The 19,486-nt window shown below is 37.1% G+C and overlaps 1 protein-coding gene across 1 annotated transcript; it reads right to left on the bottom strand.

The window, feature by feature from the left end:
• Nucleotides 1–5,983: 5,983 nt before the first annotated feature.
• LOC125316106 (NAD(H) kinase 1-like) lies at nt 5,984–14,517 on the bottom strand. The gene is made up of 11 exons (XM_048283331.1): nt 14,418–14,517; nt 12,063–12,144; nt 11,898–11,987; nt 10,489–10,664; nt 10,114–10,206; nt 9,824–9,918; nt 8,885–8,988; nt 8,395–8,453; nt 7,557–7,635; nt 7,106–7,413; nt 5,984–6,575 (listed from the first exon to the last, which is right to left on the bottom strand). The coding sequence occupies exons 1-11, from the start codon at nt 14,442–14,444 to the stop codon at nt 6,261–6,263; spliced, it is 1,428 nt and encodes a 475-aa protein (XP_048139288.1). The 5' UTR covers nt 14,445–14,517; the 3' UTR covers nt 5,984–6,260.
• Between the last annotated feature and the right edge of the window lie 4,969 nt (nt 14,518–19,486).

Below are 19,486 nucleotides of genomic sequence, written 5' to 3'. Positions count from 1 at the left end.
GTTGCCGATTCCAAAAGAAAGTGCAAAAGAAAAAAAAACTTTTGGGTATGCCTGCATTCACATTGGTCGATAGATCAAATAGCTAACAATTTCCATATTTAACTTTTGGCTTTGACCCAAAAAAAAAAAAAAACTTTTGGGCACACCTGCACGGCAACAAATCAAGAAGCGTTCACATTGATTGACAGATCAAATAGCTAAAAAGTTCCTTTTGGGCTCTGACAAAAAAAAAAAAAAAAAAACTTTTGGGCACACCTGTTTGGCGACAAATCAAGAAGCGTTCACATTGGCTGACAGATCGAACAGCTAAAAGGTTCTATATTTAACTTTTGGGTTCTGACCCAAAAAAAAAAAAAAAAAAAACTTTTGGCATGCCTGCGCGGCGACAAATCAAGAAGTGTTCACATTGATTGATAGATCAAATAGTTAAAAGGTTTCATATTAATGAATTAGTGACTTATCAAATTGATTTATACGAAATGAAATAAGAGAAATTATTATTGAGTGTTCGAACATGATTCGTTTTCTTACTAAATACCTACATTTTCTCATCGATAATAATTTCTCTTATTTTATAGTTTGAGCCTATATTTTCTCACCGATAATTTAGGTTTAGGTTCACGAATAGTTACTGCTATATATATTCTTTTTAATTGTAATTGAGTGGTACAACAAGAGGTGTGAGGTGCTAATTATAGTAGAATCTTATACTGGACGTAACCCTAGTTTAATAGTGAACTAAGATAAACCTTTTGTCGACTTCTCTTTCTCGCTTTTACGCTTTTTTTTGTTGTGATTGTGCGCCGAATCCTAATTGATTACCCGAAAAACAAAAACAAAAAAAAATTGCATAGGGATTTCTAAATAGCCATGAGATTGCGACCGAAGGGCAAACAAGAAGAATAATTAGGTATTGCACTCAGAATATGCTGTATTGGTAACAATCGCTGACTGAGTCCCGGGAAGAGTTATTGGAGCCACCCAAATTATCTCATTAATAAATCCGGAAGGGCCGCAGGTACCATAACTGGCTAGTTCTATCTTATTCTTATGCTCGCCCCTAGTTTTTGTTGGACAATTTCCCCGAGTGAGTAGGTTTTCGACGCTCCGTCAAGTGAAACAATGGTTAAGCAGACAAAAGCAAATCGAAGTTTTTCGATTTCTTGATTTAATGGGGTGGTCTTGGCTTGTCAATTACCCGATTATGCAAATATCTAGCGTTACGTGGATGAAAATACCATAATAGAAGAAATTATTAAAAAATTCATGAACCTATTGTAATTATGGTATTCGATCATAAGGTCCATTGGGGCAATTTTGGCCAGCCAACACTAACGTGTCAATTTTAAATAATTTTATAATACTTTCGATTTTTTAATTATTTTTTATTTCTTATGTTCTTTCTTTTTCTTTTTTCCATCTTTTTTACTGGAGGAAGAAGATGGGAAATAAAAAGAAAAAGGAAAGAAAGAATAATTAAAATTTTGAAAATAATAAAATATTATTAAAAAAATTTAACGCCAGCGTCGGTCGCGGCACGTCGGCAAGTTAATAATTTTCTCTACCATAATATTTTAGTTACATATAGGTTTAGGGCTTTTTTGATAGTTCTTTCCATCATAATATTTTAGTCTGGAGCAAGTTAGTAGTTACGAACAATTTTCTAGAAATTATGTAACATGTTAGTAAATTATAAACCTATCTGTTGAAGTGCCAAGAGGGTTTTTATTTTATTTTATTATTACTGTTTTATATTACCAACTATTTCCACAAGTTTTCATTTGCGTAGCTTACCATTTTTTGAAGTTCGTAACTCTTACATATAGAAAATTACCGACTATTATTTGAGTCCAATCACCATTTTTTAAGTTACCCATTGTTCCTACGACTCACTAACATCTTATATGCTAGTGTTACCATCATATTAAAATTACTCGCTCCAATTGCTAGTTACTATTGACACTTAAATTTTGAATACCTTTTTTTTCATAAAAATCAGGAATTAATTTTAATTCCTATAAAAAAATAATTATATCATTTTTCACGTTTATTTTAGCATGCATTACATTTTTTTTGCATATTGCATTCCAATTTGACCGGCAATGAAAACGGTCTTAAAATTGACAGGGGGACCGAGCCAGCACTGAAGCAGAGTCCGGTCAAATTATGGGACTAGATTGCCGAAATTTTCACATGAAGGGATGAGTTTTGAGTTCTAATTGGGCTTAGTTCATTAAAATCAAAAGGCCTTGAACTTAATTGAAATAACCTTGAAGGGTTAAGCTTGTTAATTGTTAAAAACCCGTAAGGCTCAAAGAACATAACCCATAATTAGCAAACAAGAAATCCTAGATGATGATGATGATGATTATTATTATTATAAGGCATCGTTCACGTTGAATAGGGAGACCACTCACTATAACGAGCAACACGTTCCTTCCTGAGCTGCTCAACGAAGTCCAGTCCAAGCCTATATTGCTTGTCGCCTCTTATTGTCCCGAGACGATGCCAAGCCCACGGTGTGTTCCCTGTGCTGCTTCGAGTCGTGGAACATTCGTACCTTTTATTTGTTCCAGCCTTCGTCAAAACAGTGAAGGGGATCCTCCTTGGCGTCCGAAATTATGTTTGCTGCAGGTTTCTCTGGCTATCAGGTTTCGTCAAAACACATCTTTGAGCAAAGGAACGAAGTCCTTCCCGTGATCGGCCGTAGCTCCGCCATTGCTGCACGCTCGTAAGCCGTCCCCGAGGAGTCCCTAGCCACAGGTCCTTCGGGTCCAAGCTTAATCGTCAAGTTTTGGCGAAGTTCAAATTAGGAAAGTGCAATTTTTGCAAGATAGGATCTTGAAATTGAATATTTGATTGTCTAATTCGAAATATTTGCATATCCTCACAAAAAAAGTCTGGGTTTTTCCGGAGAGGATGAGAATATTTTGCATAACCCGGCATATATTGCATAAAAGTGAACACTTTTTTAAAAAAAAGTACAAGTTGATTAAGAATCTTTCCTAATCCACAACTTGTCCATTTTTAAGATTATTGACCTAGTATTCGATTTAGGTAAAGATTTGAATTCCATAGTTAGCTCGTGAGATTACGGATTAAAGGTTGAGTTCAGATATTGTGAAATCTTCAAAAAATTGATTTGCATATATCCACTTCTTGTTTTGATTTGAATTGATTTTGCATATCTAATCTTGAAATATATTCGTCGTATGATGTAATATTTTTGAAAAATCTAAAAGATTTGTATTTATCAATTGCCATGTCAGGATAAAGATTGCATCTTTAAAATTTAAATCATGTAAATAATTGCACATTTAATCTATCTTGTAAAGATTTAAGTTAGATTGCATCTTTCTTCAAAATTACTTCTCTAAAATGGTTATTCATGTTAAAAATACTTAATCTTTAAGTTAGGGTTTAGAGCAATTTAAATCCTAAAATATTTGAGAAATAAAGTATTTTGGCATAGTTTTACTTAGGGTTGTAATTAAATCCGAAAATAAAAAATCATTCATGTCATGTGTTGCATACAGTTTAGTTCTTTACCTTTTCATAAATAAAAATCCAAAAAATAATTTCCCGGTGCATGCTTTTTGCAAACCATTTATGTTAATTGATTGTGCACCCGTGTAATCACTTTTATTAGTGACTTAGGTTAAAATTTAATCAAAGTTGCATGACAAATTTTTCATGAAATAAAATGGTACCGAAATGGATTAATTGAAAAAATTGATATAATCAAGTCCCCGGACTCTTAGGGCATCCATGGTAACCAGTCGGATCCCAAAAAGTGATTCCGATTAAAATGACTTTTTCTAATTTTGTTCCCTTGATGAGTTTTAGAGAATCAAATTGCATTTGGTAATCGCATAAAATTTCTGTTCTTGGAACAGGAACGCGTTTGGTAATCGCGTATAATTTTTGTTCCCAAAAATAATTGTTCTTCCCAATTTTTGTCATTTAAGTCAAATAATATATTTCAAATTAACCCAAGATTAATTCATATTGGTATTCTTATATAGCATATTGCATATTGAATCTTCACAAGTCATTTTCGCCATTTATTGTGAGATTTCATCCAACTCTTTTGAGTGAACAGACAACCGATACGAGCAACACCCTCATTTCTACAAGGAAAACGCACTGCCATACTATGTATTGGTGTGCATTGCCATACTATGTATTGGTGTGCATTTTTGGTTCTAGGAAATCAAATCTCTGTCTCAATTCATTCAAAACTTAAGAACAAGAGCTTGCTAAGTGCTCGCGCTGGTTATTTTTGTCCTTTTCCAAAATCTTCTAAAATTGGACTACGTCTAAAGTAAATAAATCTAGGCAAATCAAAACCAATAAAATCAAGTGCACAATCAAGGAATCATGGAATTGATAAATTGAATCATAAAACCCTAATGAAGCCCTAAAGACTTAGAGAAATATGGTTCGAGTTTAATTTCAAAGGTATTTATGATTTTCCTAAAAAAGAATAAAATCTAGACCCAAATTTACGAAAATAAGGTCGATCTAGCCTAATCTAAGCTTTTTCTACTTTTAGGGATGTTTTGAAATTTTTTTATTTTAAAGAATTTTTATTTTTATTTTTATTTTATTATCTTGTATATTTTTCTTTGAAAATGAGATCTCATTTTGTTTTAGGTGAAGAAAAAAATGAGATATGTAAGACTTCATTCTGTTTTATGATTCTCTAAAGTGATTCATTTCTCCGTAACCATTTTTTTTTTGTCCAAAACTGCTCCTGGAAACAGAATCAGAATTAGAATCATTTACGTTACCAAATAGCATTCTCATCTTTTTTTGTTCTTGAAAACAGAATCAGAGAACTAGAATAGTTACCATACAAACCCTTAATCTCTGGTGCATATGAGTAATTTAGTTGTCCCACTAATTTACTTAGTTTCTAATAGGCCTGCCAAAAAATAATTAGTGGCAGCTTCAATTTAAAGTATATTGTATGTTAGTCACATTGAACCATAAGTCACGATTTGGTAGAACTTGAAACAGTTCAAGCTAAGTTAATTAATCTAATTAATTAATTTGACAATTCATTAACCCGAAAGTGAACTCTCGATTTTTAGGTCGCGACAGTTATCAACATATATTGCAATGATCTACGACCTCTTAAAGGGATTAAGCCAACATCTAATTTTGACTTCATGAACTCTCATTCGATCAAGTCCCAACATTTAGTTAAATCGTTTAGTATTCGCCATTTTGTTTAAGGAATTTGCTAACATTTATGCGCACATGTTATCAACATGTTCAAGTTACCGGCTCATAAAAAGGCTACTGGCTCTCATTAACCGAGGCTTTTGTTATGAACTCGCTCAACGGGAATGACGATTCCGAATGAGCTAATTCTACTATTTTCTAGGTCAAGAGTGCTCAATTATCCGAAGAATAAGTACGTTGGAAATCATAAAACTTGTCATGAAAGTGCAATCAAATCTTAAAACTTGTCAAATTGTGATATTGAGTCCTAAACTTTTAAAAAATACCATTAACAGAAGGACTTAATTTCACCGAATTGATAAGTTTTAGGATTTAATTGCACATTTTAAAAATTCTAGGGCTCGATTGCACTTTTGTAATAAATTTTAGGACTTGATTGCACATTTTGAAAGCTTTATAAATTAATTGTACTTTCATGGTAAGTTTTAGGACTTCATTACACTTTTTGAAAATCTTAAGACTCCATTGCACTTTCGTCATAATCTTTAAAACTTCCGACGCATTTATCCATTCATTTAATCAATCTGGCGGTTCTCAAACACTTCATTCACTAAGACTTTGTTAGGCAGTAACACTATAGAGTGCCCACTATATCTGTAGCTCATAGTATAGCATGGTGCAATTTTCTCTCTTCCATAATCCCCCGAAGAAGCAGGTAATGTACTAGCAAGACAATTGGGAAAAGGGGTGCTCTTAAGTTTCCGACTCTATCGAATCGGGCGTGCCTCATATCGCACGCTTAAATTCTTGAAACTTTATCTGATCCAGCAGCTTTCAAACATTGTGAAGAAATACATCAGGCACGCACGCTTACTACTTCACTATTTTAAACATCTTGCCGCTGTTAAGGCGCTCCCCCTCACTTCAGGCGACAACTCCGAGTAAGAGTGTTGCAACAGCTTTAGACAATCTATAACTGGGAAACAGTAGATGTTCCTTTTCACAGGAATCACTTTCTTATTTAACTAACATGGCTTGATCTGGTTGGCCAACACCTGGGGAAGCAATGCTTACGGTTGTGGTTGTGGGGGAGCATCAGATGACTGAGTCTTTCTCAGATTCCAATTGAGGCCTTCCAGGATGCTGCACATGAAGTCCCTGGTGGAACCATTCAGGCAAACAGTAGGGACGGGCCACGGAGCCATGCTACAGATGAGCTGGTCCCCAGTTTTCAACTCTTTCCTGCCCTTGCCGTCGAATGATAGCCAAGCGGAACTTCGGCTGCCGGCAGGCACTTCTACCCCAATAGTGACGTGTTCGGGTAATATCAATGGCCTAAAGGATAAGGAATGAGGACATATTGGCGTCATTAGTATGCCGGGAACCTGCAAATTGACACAGCAAAGTCAATAGTCCGGACTTCCCAGATAATAATAAAAAAAATGTTTATTTGATTGATGATGCTTGTACTTAATATGTAGATGGATTGTAACTAATATGCAATTAACTCATGAGCATCTAGAATCACATTGCTTTCAATTTTTCTGAGAGCATTTGGCTTCTACAGTCAACAGCTCTCGAGGCTGGGGAGACGATCCTAAGAAAATGAGAAAGTAAAGGGCAATCTTCTGATTAATTTTTATAGTAGGTGAAATGATGATATACTATAAATAGCTTGTATATCTGTTTTAAGCATGTGCAAAGCACGGACATAGATTTATTTTTAATCTGAAACGTTTCGTAGACTCGTATGAGAATGCATTACCCTGCTATTGCAACATCAACGGAAAACACTGATCTGTCTTCTCATAGTTTTCATGAACTTGTAAAATTCCTCCACTGAAAAAGTCCTAATTTGACTAATGATATTGAAACATATAAAAAGTAAATAAATACCAAGAGAGGATTATGATACCTGTGGATGGACCATTGATCCTCCGGCTGCTAATGAATAGGCAGTGCTTCCAGATGTAGTTGACAAGATTAGCCCATCCCCCTGTACCGAAGTGACATATTCGCCGTCACAATAACACTTCAAATTTGTGAGGTATGGTGACTGCCCCCGATCAATTGTAACTTCATTTAAAACGAATATCGTTTTTGCTGTTGCATTTTCCTCTTCAGCCGAATCCCCAACAATTTGACACTGCAACCGATGCCGCAATGTTATCCTGGTGGGACATTTAATAATCGATTCAAGTTGTTTTTTATAGCCATCCCTGCCTGAAGTATGTTGAGGATCACTTTTCCAAGTTATTAACCAGTCAGAGAGTGTTCGATTAAATTGATGGCATCTGTGCATTCCCCATGCTTGGTACGTCTCATGCCAAAAGGATATCATACAACTTTCAAAAAGCAAAGGATACTGAAAGGGGTCATAAAGCCCAAGGACCCTAGAGAAAAGGAGACAAGAGGAGGCACTGGTCCTTGGAACAGTGATGCTGCCTGCAAAATATATACTCTACTTGTTACTCAAGATTCCAATGAAGATTCAAATAGGAACATCAGAAGTACAACCGAGTACAATTCCGCCACAGAAGCATGCGTTCATTCAATCGACCATCAAAAAAAGGAGCTAATAGATGAATATTCATGGTCTCAAGTTTCAGTAACTAAGTGATCACACCTTGAGATCCCTCCGTCGAATAGCAACAACAACATACTATTGAATGGATGACATCCGTGGCTCCTCAGGGTTTCCCATTCTTGTTTCTATTCAATTCTCCTCAGGGTTAAACGTTCAGCACCACTCGAAGTGCCAATTTAGGGGGAATTGGCAGTAGATTGCTTTTGAAAATTGAGAATGATTACCGTTTTACAATGTAAATGAACAGCATTTTCATTTTTTGGATTCTATACAATCCTCAGAAACTTTCTAGTAGTATAGGAATACCGTTCACCAACATTTTCTTCTTTTGCATTCCAAAGGGCAGAAAAAGACTCCATGTTAGTGAATGCTTTTCCCCTTTTGCTTTCATGATAAAAAAGGGGGAAAAAAAAAGAGTCGATTCATGTCCATATAGTTCGTGGAATGAACTTGAATGATCCAAGAATAATGACTACGCAATTACTTGATATTAGAAAAATAAGGGCTATCACACTCAGGCCTGGCTATGATGCTACACTCAGCAACCTACTATGGAAAAATAGCAGAAATAAGGACTCATCACTGATACTACTGTAAATGATGGATGAATACATTACCCAAAGGACAGTTCCATCCCCACCAAGAGTGATCAGAAGGTCAACTTTCTTCTGCAAGTCTGGAATCTCACATTTTGAAACAAAATCAAACAGAACAAGTCAGCAACAGTGGCAGCATGACTAAGACTGTAATTGACATGAGAACACAGTTTGAAAAAAGTTGAAGACTTGTAATATCTTTATTTAGCATCACTAGAGTCATTAGAATAACTGTCTCAAATGACATAACACCATTCCACTACGCTTGCAAAGCAGCTTATTTTGAGAGAGATCAAATTGGGAACATATACCAAAAAGAGAAAAACTTTGTCATATCCAATAATTAAGGCATGGTGCTGTGAAAGAGGCTGATGTTCTAGCTGAAAAGTTCTCCACAAGAGAAGATAGAATTTGAGATATTTATCCCCACAAAAAGTAGAAAATAAAGACCCATACATAAGCGATCATGAGTTAATTGCATCAACTACTAGTGATTCGTTCCCCAACTCACCATCTTGCCATATTTTCACAAACTTGAAGGAAGACGATATACTGAGAAGCTCCTCTTGCACGCGTGGTTCCACGTAAATTTTCTTCTTGTGCATGTATAACCAACTAGCAATAGTGATATGCACAAGAATGCACGTGAGTTCATGATTTCTTTTCCTTACCAGTATTTAAAGATGTAGGAGTATAAACAAATACTAAAATCATCCGAACGTTCCACTATTTTTTGCAGGAAATTTGAAGTCGTCAATTTATTTAGTGATGCACAAAAAGCGAACATCACTTTTGTAACTTTAACCTGTTGTGAACCACATCGTAGACACCTAAATTTGTGAGGAATGAAGGTATCCAAGTACCATCAAGCTGGACAAAACTAGGAGCCCCATGTGGACATCCAGACACCACAATCAACATTATCTGACAATAGGCCACAAAAGCCACCGAGTTGGCCATAATCAATTGCAATCATTGAGGAAATAAAAAAGACGTCACCCCTAACATAAGCACTAAGCAGCAACAACCTCATTTAAACACAAGTCCAGCAATACTTCAAGATATGAGCTGATAGAAAAACTCTGAATTTGTAACTTGATATAAAAAATTACAAAGGAAACTCTGAAACACCATAAGTCAGAACATCAGTTCATCATAAGTGAATTTGTCCTGTTTTCATTAGTTTGGCGAGAGAAATTTCCATCAACCCTGTACTTCTGAACATGCTAACAGCATGCCCATCACATAAACCACATTTATTCATACTTGTCCTGCCATAGTTTAGTGACTGGAAACTGAAACACCATCGGTGTGAGAGACCTAGCCAGCAGTTCTGGCAGAAAAGAAGTTGCAGAACATCATCCACGCAGACGTTGCTCCAAAAATAACTGCCTACAACAGCATGAAAGAAATTGAAATGGTGTGAAGCTAAGGATTTCATAGTTCAAACCTGACTATATCCTCACATAGATCTAGAACAGGAGTCGAATTTGGTTTTGTGATAATAAGCACTGTCTGTGGCTCAGATTTCCACGTCAAAGTAATCTGTAAAGATAATGAGCTTTTGATTATAACTGCAGTGAAAGGCGCTCATGTAGTACATCAAGAAGTTTGCCACAAAAACTGTCCTATATCAGTCAGCAAAATGTTGCAGAAAGGTACTCAAACCAATCCATTTAAGATGAAATATAAATTGTAGTCCACTCTTAAACACTGACTGACCATCAGGAGAAGACGTACCTGTTCACTAGTGCGCCCAGCTGTTTTTATATTTCCCATTTCACAAGACACAATGTCATTACCTTTAGAACTCCACGTAAGTTCAAACAATACCTGTCTCAAGAGAGAAGATATGCGCGAAACAAAATATTCACAAGCTTAAAAACTCTGAACAAGTCAGATATTGCTTGTATAATTACAAAGTACTTATACAGCAAAAAGTCTTCACTAAATGATAGTATGTACAAATAACATAACCAGAAAATTGCCTATATTCTTCAAAATGACATGATGCACAATGTGTGTGTGTGTGTGTGTGTGTGTGTGTGTGAGAGAGAGAGAGAGAGAGATAAATGTCTCCATGGGGATAGGGAGGACAAATGTATGATATCCAACCTTTTCCGTCATCTGGTTTTGAATTGCCCTGTGTGCAGAATCACTTTCCCCTCTGGAGAGAACCTCATTGGAGCCCATTCCATGCTCGTTGGTTTGGTTTTTCGAATCATTCTGGTCATCCAAGTTTTGTGCACTCTCGCAATGAACAACATCATGTTTACCTCCCGATATTTTGTCTGTGAGGATATCAACAAGAGCTATTCAAAGCACTTAAAAGACAAGGGCAACAGAGGAAAAAAAATTATTGCCAAATGTTATTCTGAGTATAAAATTTCTCATCTGCATTTTGTTTCAAATTCTTTCCAGAAATTCAATGTAACACATTGAACATGCCCGGCATCTCCAACAAAACCTAGAGCAGGTATGATTTCAGTGCCTTGACACCAACTAAATGACATTTTGCGCTAGACTTGTGAGTTGCAACTAACATCACCATTTGCATTAACTGAAGGACTGACGAGGCATATCCAAGGAGATTCAACATACATTGATGATCCATAACAGATGAAACAATTTAGCTGATAGGAGTTCATTAAAGTGAATCGAGCCTTCAAGGAGAACAAGAAAGTAGAGAAGATGATCACGCAATCACTGGGAAGTGTGATCAGAGAATATTAAAAAATATATGTGACTATTAGATTACCTTATCAGCGAAATGCGGTCAAAGAATACCATAGCAGCAGATCTTGATAAACAATACTCGATGATGGACGCTCTATCAAAAATGATGTCCATACCAGAACTAATGCACCAAACAGAAGCTTCATGCCTCCTAATCTATAACGGATGAAACAATTTAGCTGATAGGAGTTCATTAAAGTGAATCGAGCCTCCAAGGAGAACAAGAAAGGAGAGAAGATGATCATTCAATCACTGAGAATATGACCAGAGAATACCAAAAAATATATGTGACTACTAATCACCTTATTGGTGATATGCTGTCAAAGAATACCATAGCAGCAGGTGTCGATAAACAATTCTAGATTGTGGATGCTCAATCATAAATGATGTTTACACCAGAACGAATGCACCAAAAAGAAGTTTCATGCCTCCTAACCAGTTATTACTCCGTAGCATTCTATCCTATGAAATGAAGTGGTTTACTTGTTTGTACTGTCTCTGTAAGCTGTGTACATAGATGTACATATATACCTATAATCTATCCAAGTAAAGAAATGCATAAACAAATTTCCAATTTAGATACACACATGAACATAAGTATGCCAATCAGAACGTATGAACAAAAGGAGGACCAAACTATTCGTGAACAGTCGGTACCAAACAAGACACCATTATGTCCCGGTAACACATACATGAAAAGCTGAAGGAAGGCAACAATTATGGAAAGGAAGAAAGATTCAACTTGAGTTAGATAGGTTAGGCACATTTGTTATGTAATCTCACAAAACCTGGTTGTTCAAACTTCCCCTTCCATTCTGCAGCATCAGCTTGAGCAGGATCTTTCTCTTCAGCAGCTTGCTTTGATGCCTCTGCGATAGATACAAGTCAAAGATAAGCATTAATTCATGAACTGCATCTGGGGTACAGAAATAAATGTAACTGTCCAAACATACTTCTCAAAGCATCTGTAGATTCTCTGAGACGGTCATCGTTATCATGAGCAGGATTTTGTTGCAGAAGCTCCTGGATAGCTATCTCAAAATTTACAAGAGAACCCGAATCATCTGTGCGTGAGCTAGAATGATTTGCATTATCCTGTTCATAAATGGCTCATTTACATATGAACATCATATAAATAAAGGTGAAAAGCATAATGCTTGGTCCCAGTCCTTGCTAAAATAAAGGGCATGCAATGCCAAGCGATGCATAACAAAGCGCTAACTAAACATTAAGCACGGGAATGATAATTTAATTCATGGCATTTCTTATTGTCCAAATCCATTTCACATAAGCTATTACATAATAATTGGTTAATAGGAATTATACCAGATGGTGTAGTCACCTCATATATCGAGAATAACTGTTGTCACAGACCAGTAATTAGACACTACATTGGCAACAGCACCTGCTAGTGGAGTTATTCAAATGGAGGATCGGCAAAATTGCTTCCGCATAAGAATGCACACCAACAGCTCCTCAGACACAAATTGACCACAGGAACCCTAAACTGGTTGCATTTCACAATTTGTTCCATAAATAGGCTTAAAATGACTTATGCACACCTCCTCTCAAAGCATGTCTAGAAGCCCTCCTGACAATCCTTGATTTGGAAAGCTCCACATTATAGTACAGTAGCAGTCCAGAACACTAAACCATGGGTTCAGTACAGAAACAATCATCATACTTTCATATGATGTATTCTCTGCAGTATTACTATTCATTGAAAAAATTCAATGTGCTTCGACAATTTCCGCTCCCGGAAAGCAGCCCCCCACCCAACTATCCATCTATTGAAACTCTGGATCTGACCCTTATTTGCCTCCCCAATAAAATATTTCTGCGCTTGGTATCACGTAAAAGACTAAATTAAGTACGAGGGAGAGTGTAAAGCTTCAATTTTAAGAATAGTTGAGAGTGATCCCATGAAATCTAAGGCCATCAGCGCTCTACGGTTCGAATGTATCAATGGAAATCACTCAGCTAGGTCCATCCAATCATCAACAATCCCTCGTCGCACTCTTCTCGATCCCAAAGGTAGATGGTGCTGCGTAAGGTCGAATAAAAACCTGAGAAGGAACGGAAGAAATAGCAACAACGAGCGGGAACAAACAACAGAACCTGAGCTCCCCGTCCTTACTCCTCGAGTCACAACTGTTCTAGATCATCAGCAAGTGAAGGCGGCAACCGAAAACAAAGGAAGAAGACAACATCGGGGTGAACTTAGTTTTGAGAGGTTTTTGTCTTTTTTTTTTTTTTTTCTTGGTCGGAACATTAATTTTTGAGAGTTTTTTTTTTTTTTTTTTGGGTAAATAATTTTGAGAGGTTTTTTTTTTTTTTTTTGGTCAGAGAAAAGAAAAATTTTAAGTTTCTTGCTTAAATATATTTGAAGTGACAAACCCTCTTTTCTGAAATTAAGAAGAAGACAACATCATGGTGAAAAATAGACAATTTCTTTCTTCCAACGTTACGATACCCAGAAAAAATCATTTTTTATTTCCAAAAAATAAGGCTAATGCCAATGTCATGAATTAAGAAAACCTAATTAAATTTAGTCATACAAAACCAAAAAAAAACATGCTAATCGGTTCTAGTGAAGGGTTGAGATGAAATGGGTGTAGGTTTTAATGAATCAAATTGAATATCGGTCAATATAAATATAAATAAGTTTATATGAGTCCGAACGGATCTATTTATTTTTAGCTTGACAAACTCGACTCGATCAATTCATTTGTCTCGGATTCGACCAAACAAAAAAATCATTCGTCTCAAAGAGAGAGAGAAGGGGGGAGTGCAAATGAAAAGCTAACAATCAAACTCCAGCTATCGTGAATGGGACCGGATGTAAACCGATTCACAAGAGCGAAGGCATTACTTGTCATCTAGACAAGATCCACCGCCCTTCGCCTCACGACAATCTTCGCTCCTCCATTCATAACCCGACCCTCTAAGCCCCTCAACGCAAGTGCTTTTGTCCCCGTTATCGCGGTGCTTGCCCTCGTATCCCACATCGCTCATGCGCCGCGCGAGGTCTTAGCCCATTTCCGTACTCTCGACCCTTGGTCACTAGCTTGGCGAGTTGATTTATGGAGTTACTCATTTTTCAGGTGCAAAATCATGTTGATAAAAATGAATTAAACAGGTTAATTTAGGCTCGAGCATTTTCGATTCAATCCACCAATTTAACGGGCCTATCAGCCCCGCACTAACCTATTGCGGTTAGATTTTAAAATCGAGGAGGTCTCAAGTCGGAGAGAAACAAACATGCACACGTCAGCGTACTAGAGAGAGAGAGAGAGAGAGGGGATTACAGCTGGATTGATCTTGCTCGGAGACATGACTGAGTAATTGGAAGTGACGATCTGCCCAAAAAAAAATAAAATTTTGGAGGTGACGAGTCTGAGAAAGAGAGAGCGTGCGAAGCTTCGGTAGAATTGGGGGCTATAAGTACAACGCGCAGGCAGATGGAGATAGATAGGAAGTTGGGAAAAAGAAAAAAGAAAAAGAGAAAAAAATAAAAGGAAATCAGAAAAAAATAAAATGATAAAAGACGAAAATTGCCTTTCGACTGTGCCTTTCTTTAAAACAAGAGTTAATACTATGAAAAGCCTCGAAAACTTGTACACATATGGCAAATTTATTTCAAATTATTTTTTTTACCATAAAAAATTTCAAATTGATATGTCCGTGACAAATTTACCAAAAACTCATACGCCGTGATAAATTTACCCTCGTTAGTTTCCGTTAAATTTTGTCTTCAAATTGATGAGTTGGATGGCACGTGACAATTGCCGGATATACATGTTTGGGGTTTTTACCATCTATTTGTCACAAATGTATCAATTTGGGGTTTTTCTTATTATTAATCCAATTTAACGAAAATTAACGGAAGGTAAATTTATCGTATATGTACCAATTTAGGATTTTTAGTGGTCAAAATAAAAAATTTAAAGTAAATTTATCACGGATATATCAATTTAAGATTTTTGGTGATCGAAAAAATAGTTTCGGCTAAATTTGTCACAAGTGTGTCGATTTAGAGTTTTTCGTGATATTAACCCTTAAAATAAAGAGGGCACTTCAGGTCTTATTTAAAACAAAATTCACTTCTAGTTTTTATTTGAAATTTTCCCTAGAGACTTTTCGAATCTCTCGTTACTCAATTATCACCGATGGGTGAGAAAATTTTCGGTGGTTTGCAATTACTACGTTATCAACTGATTTGGTATGCAGTTTTTTCTCACAACCTCTAAAAACTTGACACATGTATAAAGTGCCACAACAACAAACTTGTTAATTATGTCTCGAGTTTTTTCAGTAATTTGGATAAATGTCCAAGATCGGTCGCACCTTGGATTCTTATATCATCTGTTGAATGGGCTTATCTATATTTGGTGTTTGTCAAGAAGATCTGGCCAGATCTAGTGGTGTTGGATATCTTTAACCAGCATAAAGCAAGATATCACACTTTCTTTCTTTATCTGGATACAGAATAAAGCTTGTGGGGCTCATGGAGAAAACCTTTCAAAAGAAGGCAAAATAGAGGGTTTTGGCTTTCTTTTGTTTCACGCCTGCTGCAACAGCGAAAAGGGGGATTTCTTCTCTGAACAGGGAGCCGCGCCGCGAAGTAAAGAAAAAGAAGGACGAGCTACAACGTTCTTTCTTTAGTTCGTACAAGAAGAGTTCAGAATATAATATTTGTGCATCGTGAGTTTTTTTTATTATATCCAATTGAGTTGTTTTATTTGTAAATATTTTGGGTTTGGTTATAATCTAAGCACGGAAAATACAAGCGCATTGAGCGATTAAAATTTCAATTCTCCCATTATAATGGATTGTTCTTGCCGACTCTCCCAATGGATATAGGTACCGATATTCGAACGGAACCACATAATCTCTGGTGTCCTTTATCGTTCTTCGTTATTTTTCCGGGCTTTTCCGATTAACTTAATTTGCAAGATTCTAGTTAGTTTCCACGTTATATTACAACAATTGGTATTAAAGCTTGGATCAGATATTATGGATTGTGATTTGGGGTGTTTGCTTGTCTGATTATTACTTGGATATCTTGTGATTTTAATTATGTCCGGAGTGAAAGCTGAAATTGAGAAGTTTAATAGGAGGAACATCAATACTAAAGGTAAAATGGGATCGGATTATCGGAAGGAGTCTCAAGATGAAGGCATTATTAACAACTCAAGGTTTAGCAGAAGCATTGGAAGGCAAGGCTGAGTTGCCCAAAATAATGACAAATGCTAAAAAGGATATGTTAATGAGGAAAACTATAAGTTTAATCTTGTTGAATTTATCAGATGAAGTGACAATAGAGGTAGGCAAAGAAAAGGATACCACAGTGTTGTGAGCAAAACTTCAGGTGCTCTATATAACGAAAGGTTTAAACAATCGCTTATATATATTGAAGAGGATGTTTTAGTTCGGATATACTGAAGGTACGTCTATCAGAACCCATCTAGATGAATTTAATAAACTTATGATGGATTTGAAGAACATTGGTAAGCCACTTGATGATGAAGAACAAGGCATGATGTCGTTAGCTTTTTTACCAAAGTCATGGGAGCACTTTATTAATTCAATGTTGCATAGGTGTATTACAATTGCCTCGGAAGATATAAAGTCCATCTTGTTTTTTAAGGAGTGGCAGAGAAAGTTGCGAGATGACAGTCTAGCGTAGGAGGTAACGTGGGGACTAGTAATTCGAAGTCGAGAGCAACAAATAAGGTCCGAAGTAGCGAGAGGTAAAAGCAAATCTAAATCACACCATAGAAAGTTCAAAGGACGTGTGCAGTATTTTGAGTGTCTCAAGAAGGGGCACATCGGGAGAGATTGTCCTAAGTTAAGAAACATAGGTGATAAGCAGAAAGCCACAAACAGAGTGGCGAACATTACCGAGGAGAGCACTAGTGAAGCAAAGACTGTCTTGTGTGTGACTATAGGTTCATCAAGAGACGAATGGGTGCTAGATTCGGGGTGTTCTTATCATATGACGCCTCATAGGAACCGGTTTATTACTTACCGGACTACATATGGTGGTAGAGTTCTATTGGGGAATAACACGGCCTAAAAGATTGTGAGGACAAGGACAGTTCGGATTCGGATGCATGATAGTGTAGTGCGCACATTAACGGACGTGAGGCATTTATCGGAGCTTAAGAAGAATCTTATTTCTCTAAGGACATTCAATAATATTAGGTGTAAGTACACCGCTGAAGGTGGAGTGCTAAAAATCTCTCGAGGTGCCATAACAATGATGAAAGGAAAGAAAGTGAGTTTTCTCTATCATCTACTGGGAGAGACGGTGATAGGAGCCGCTGTAATTTCATCGTGTGAATCGGATTCTGATTTAACTCGGTTATCATTTATGCGCTTGGAGCACATGAGTGAGGCAACTATGGCGATGCTAAGTGATAGAGGGTTGTTAAAGGGTCGGAAAACAAGTAAGTTAGACTTATGTGAGCACCGCATCTTTGGGAAGCGGCGCCGTATTAAGTTTACCACATGTATTCATTCGACCAAGCAACCGGTTGAATATATTCATTCGGATGTCCGGGGGCTGTCTCCAATAGATGGTAAATTTGTCAAATCCCAAACCGTTACACCCGTCAACCGCCACGTGTCATTCAACTTAGCAATTTGACGATACAATTAAATTTGTCACGGGGGTGCCAATTTTGGATTTTTGACGGTAAAAAAAATTTAGCTTATGGTAGATTTATCACGGGTGTACAATTAGAGAGTTTTGGTGGTCAAGAAAATAGTTTGAATAAATTTATCATAAGTGTTGTCGGATTAGGATATTTCATGGTATTAAACCTAAATAATAACTGCTTGTAGGTAACCCACGGTGGTGGGCAACAAATACCCATATCGTAACCTTTGTACACACAATCAATCACAGAATACATATATGTCCTTGCAAATTTACGTTTATCTAGTTCTATGCTAATTTATCTTTCCAGCACTTTAAATTTCCAGTACAATTTACCTTTCTCGCAACCTCTACCGGTACTTGCATTTCCATTCCTTTCTACGTGAACGACATTTTTGGCACGGTGGGACCCTATTTTGAATACGAGGAAATTGCAATAGCGAAAACCAGGATTCAATAGGAGGCTGGCAATGCTGCTCATCACAAGAATCCATTGCCAAAAGCTAGTCAAGATGGCTGTGCATCCCGAATCTTCGGCCGCTGGAAGATCGACGGAAAATTACCGTTCGAGAAATGTTGTCCTCCGAAGGAATCTTATTAGATTCCATTTGTTTCACGGAAAATATTTTCTAGAAAATATTTTCCCTCAAGTTTCGGTGTTTGGGGGAAAAAATGAATAGTCAACGAAAAAAATTTCTAAACTAAGGAAAATGATTTCTCTTTTTTCAGAAAGCTTCATTTCCCATTCTCTCTCTCCTCCATCGCCGACAGTCTCTCTCTCTCAAGACAATCCCCTCCGCCGTTGGACCCACCCCCGCTCCGGCCGATCCTTCCTCTACCCCTTCTCGGCGCCTCCCTCTCCGACGCCGATTTCGTCCTCCAACCCCTGATGCTTGCCCTCGATTTCGCCTGCAGCAAAGATGTGGTTCAAGCTCTTCTCGCTCAACCTCGCCTCAGCGACTATCTAAAAACCCTAAGCACGCTGAGCGCGATGGCCTCCTCCCCGTTCCCACCTGACACACGGCCCTGTAACAGCCTGAAAATCAAGTCCAAACCTCCACGAGCTCGCCAGATCTGGCCTCGGCCTCGCGATATGCCCGCAGCTTGGGACAATGCCGATGGGAACCATCCGAAGGAAGGCTCGAGGATCAAGGCGGCGGAGGTGAAGGAGGGCGAGGACGACGAGGGGATGAGGTCAAGTCTAGGTGAAAGCGAGCTTGGCGTTAGAGAAAAAAGATCAAAGATAAAGATAAATAATTTTAAAAATCAATTTTAAAAAAATGAAAATAAAAAAATAATATATGTATATATATATATATATATATAAAAAAAAAAAGTGAATGGATCTCATTTTCCATGCCAAACGACAGAAAACATTTTTTAGAATTTTTTCATATTTTAGCCAAACACCGAAAAATATTGTCATATTCCTGAAAAATAACTTTTCAAAAAATATTTTTCAAAAATATCACATTTTTCGCTAAAAAAACCAAGCGATATGGTTTCAACTATGAGGAGGCCGCTTGAAGAACAAAATAGACATGGCTAACTACGATATGAGGCACACGTCCGACTTGATCAAACTTATAGTCATCAATGTTGTAAAAGATGCCATATCAAGATTGGGCTCATCTAGTCGAACACTACCATTCCAAGGAAACCCAACGATGCAAGGGTATGTTCCTCGTTCATCTGGTCAAAATAATAATGCAA

The sequence above is a fragment of the Rhodamnia argentea genome, chromosome 8 (assembly GCF_020921035.1).
Source record: "Rhodamnia argentea isolate NSW1041297 chromosome 8, ASM2092103v1, whole genome shotgun sequence".
Taxonomy (NCBI): domain Eukaryota; kingdom Viridiplantae; phylum Streptophyta; class Magnoliopsida; order Myrtales; family Myrtaceae; genus Rhodamnia; species Rhodamnia argentea.
Note: the sequence above shows the minus strand (reverse complement) of the source record. Positions and strands in the feature narration are given on the sequence as shown.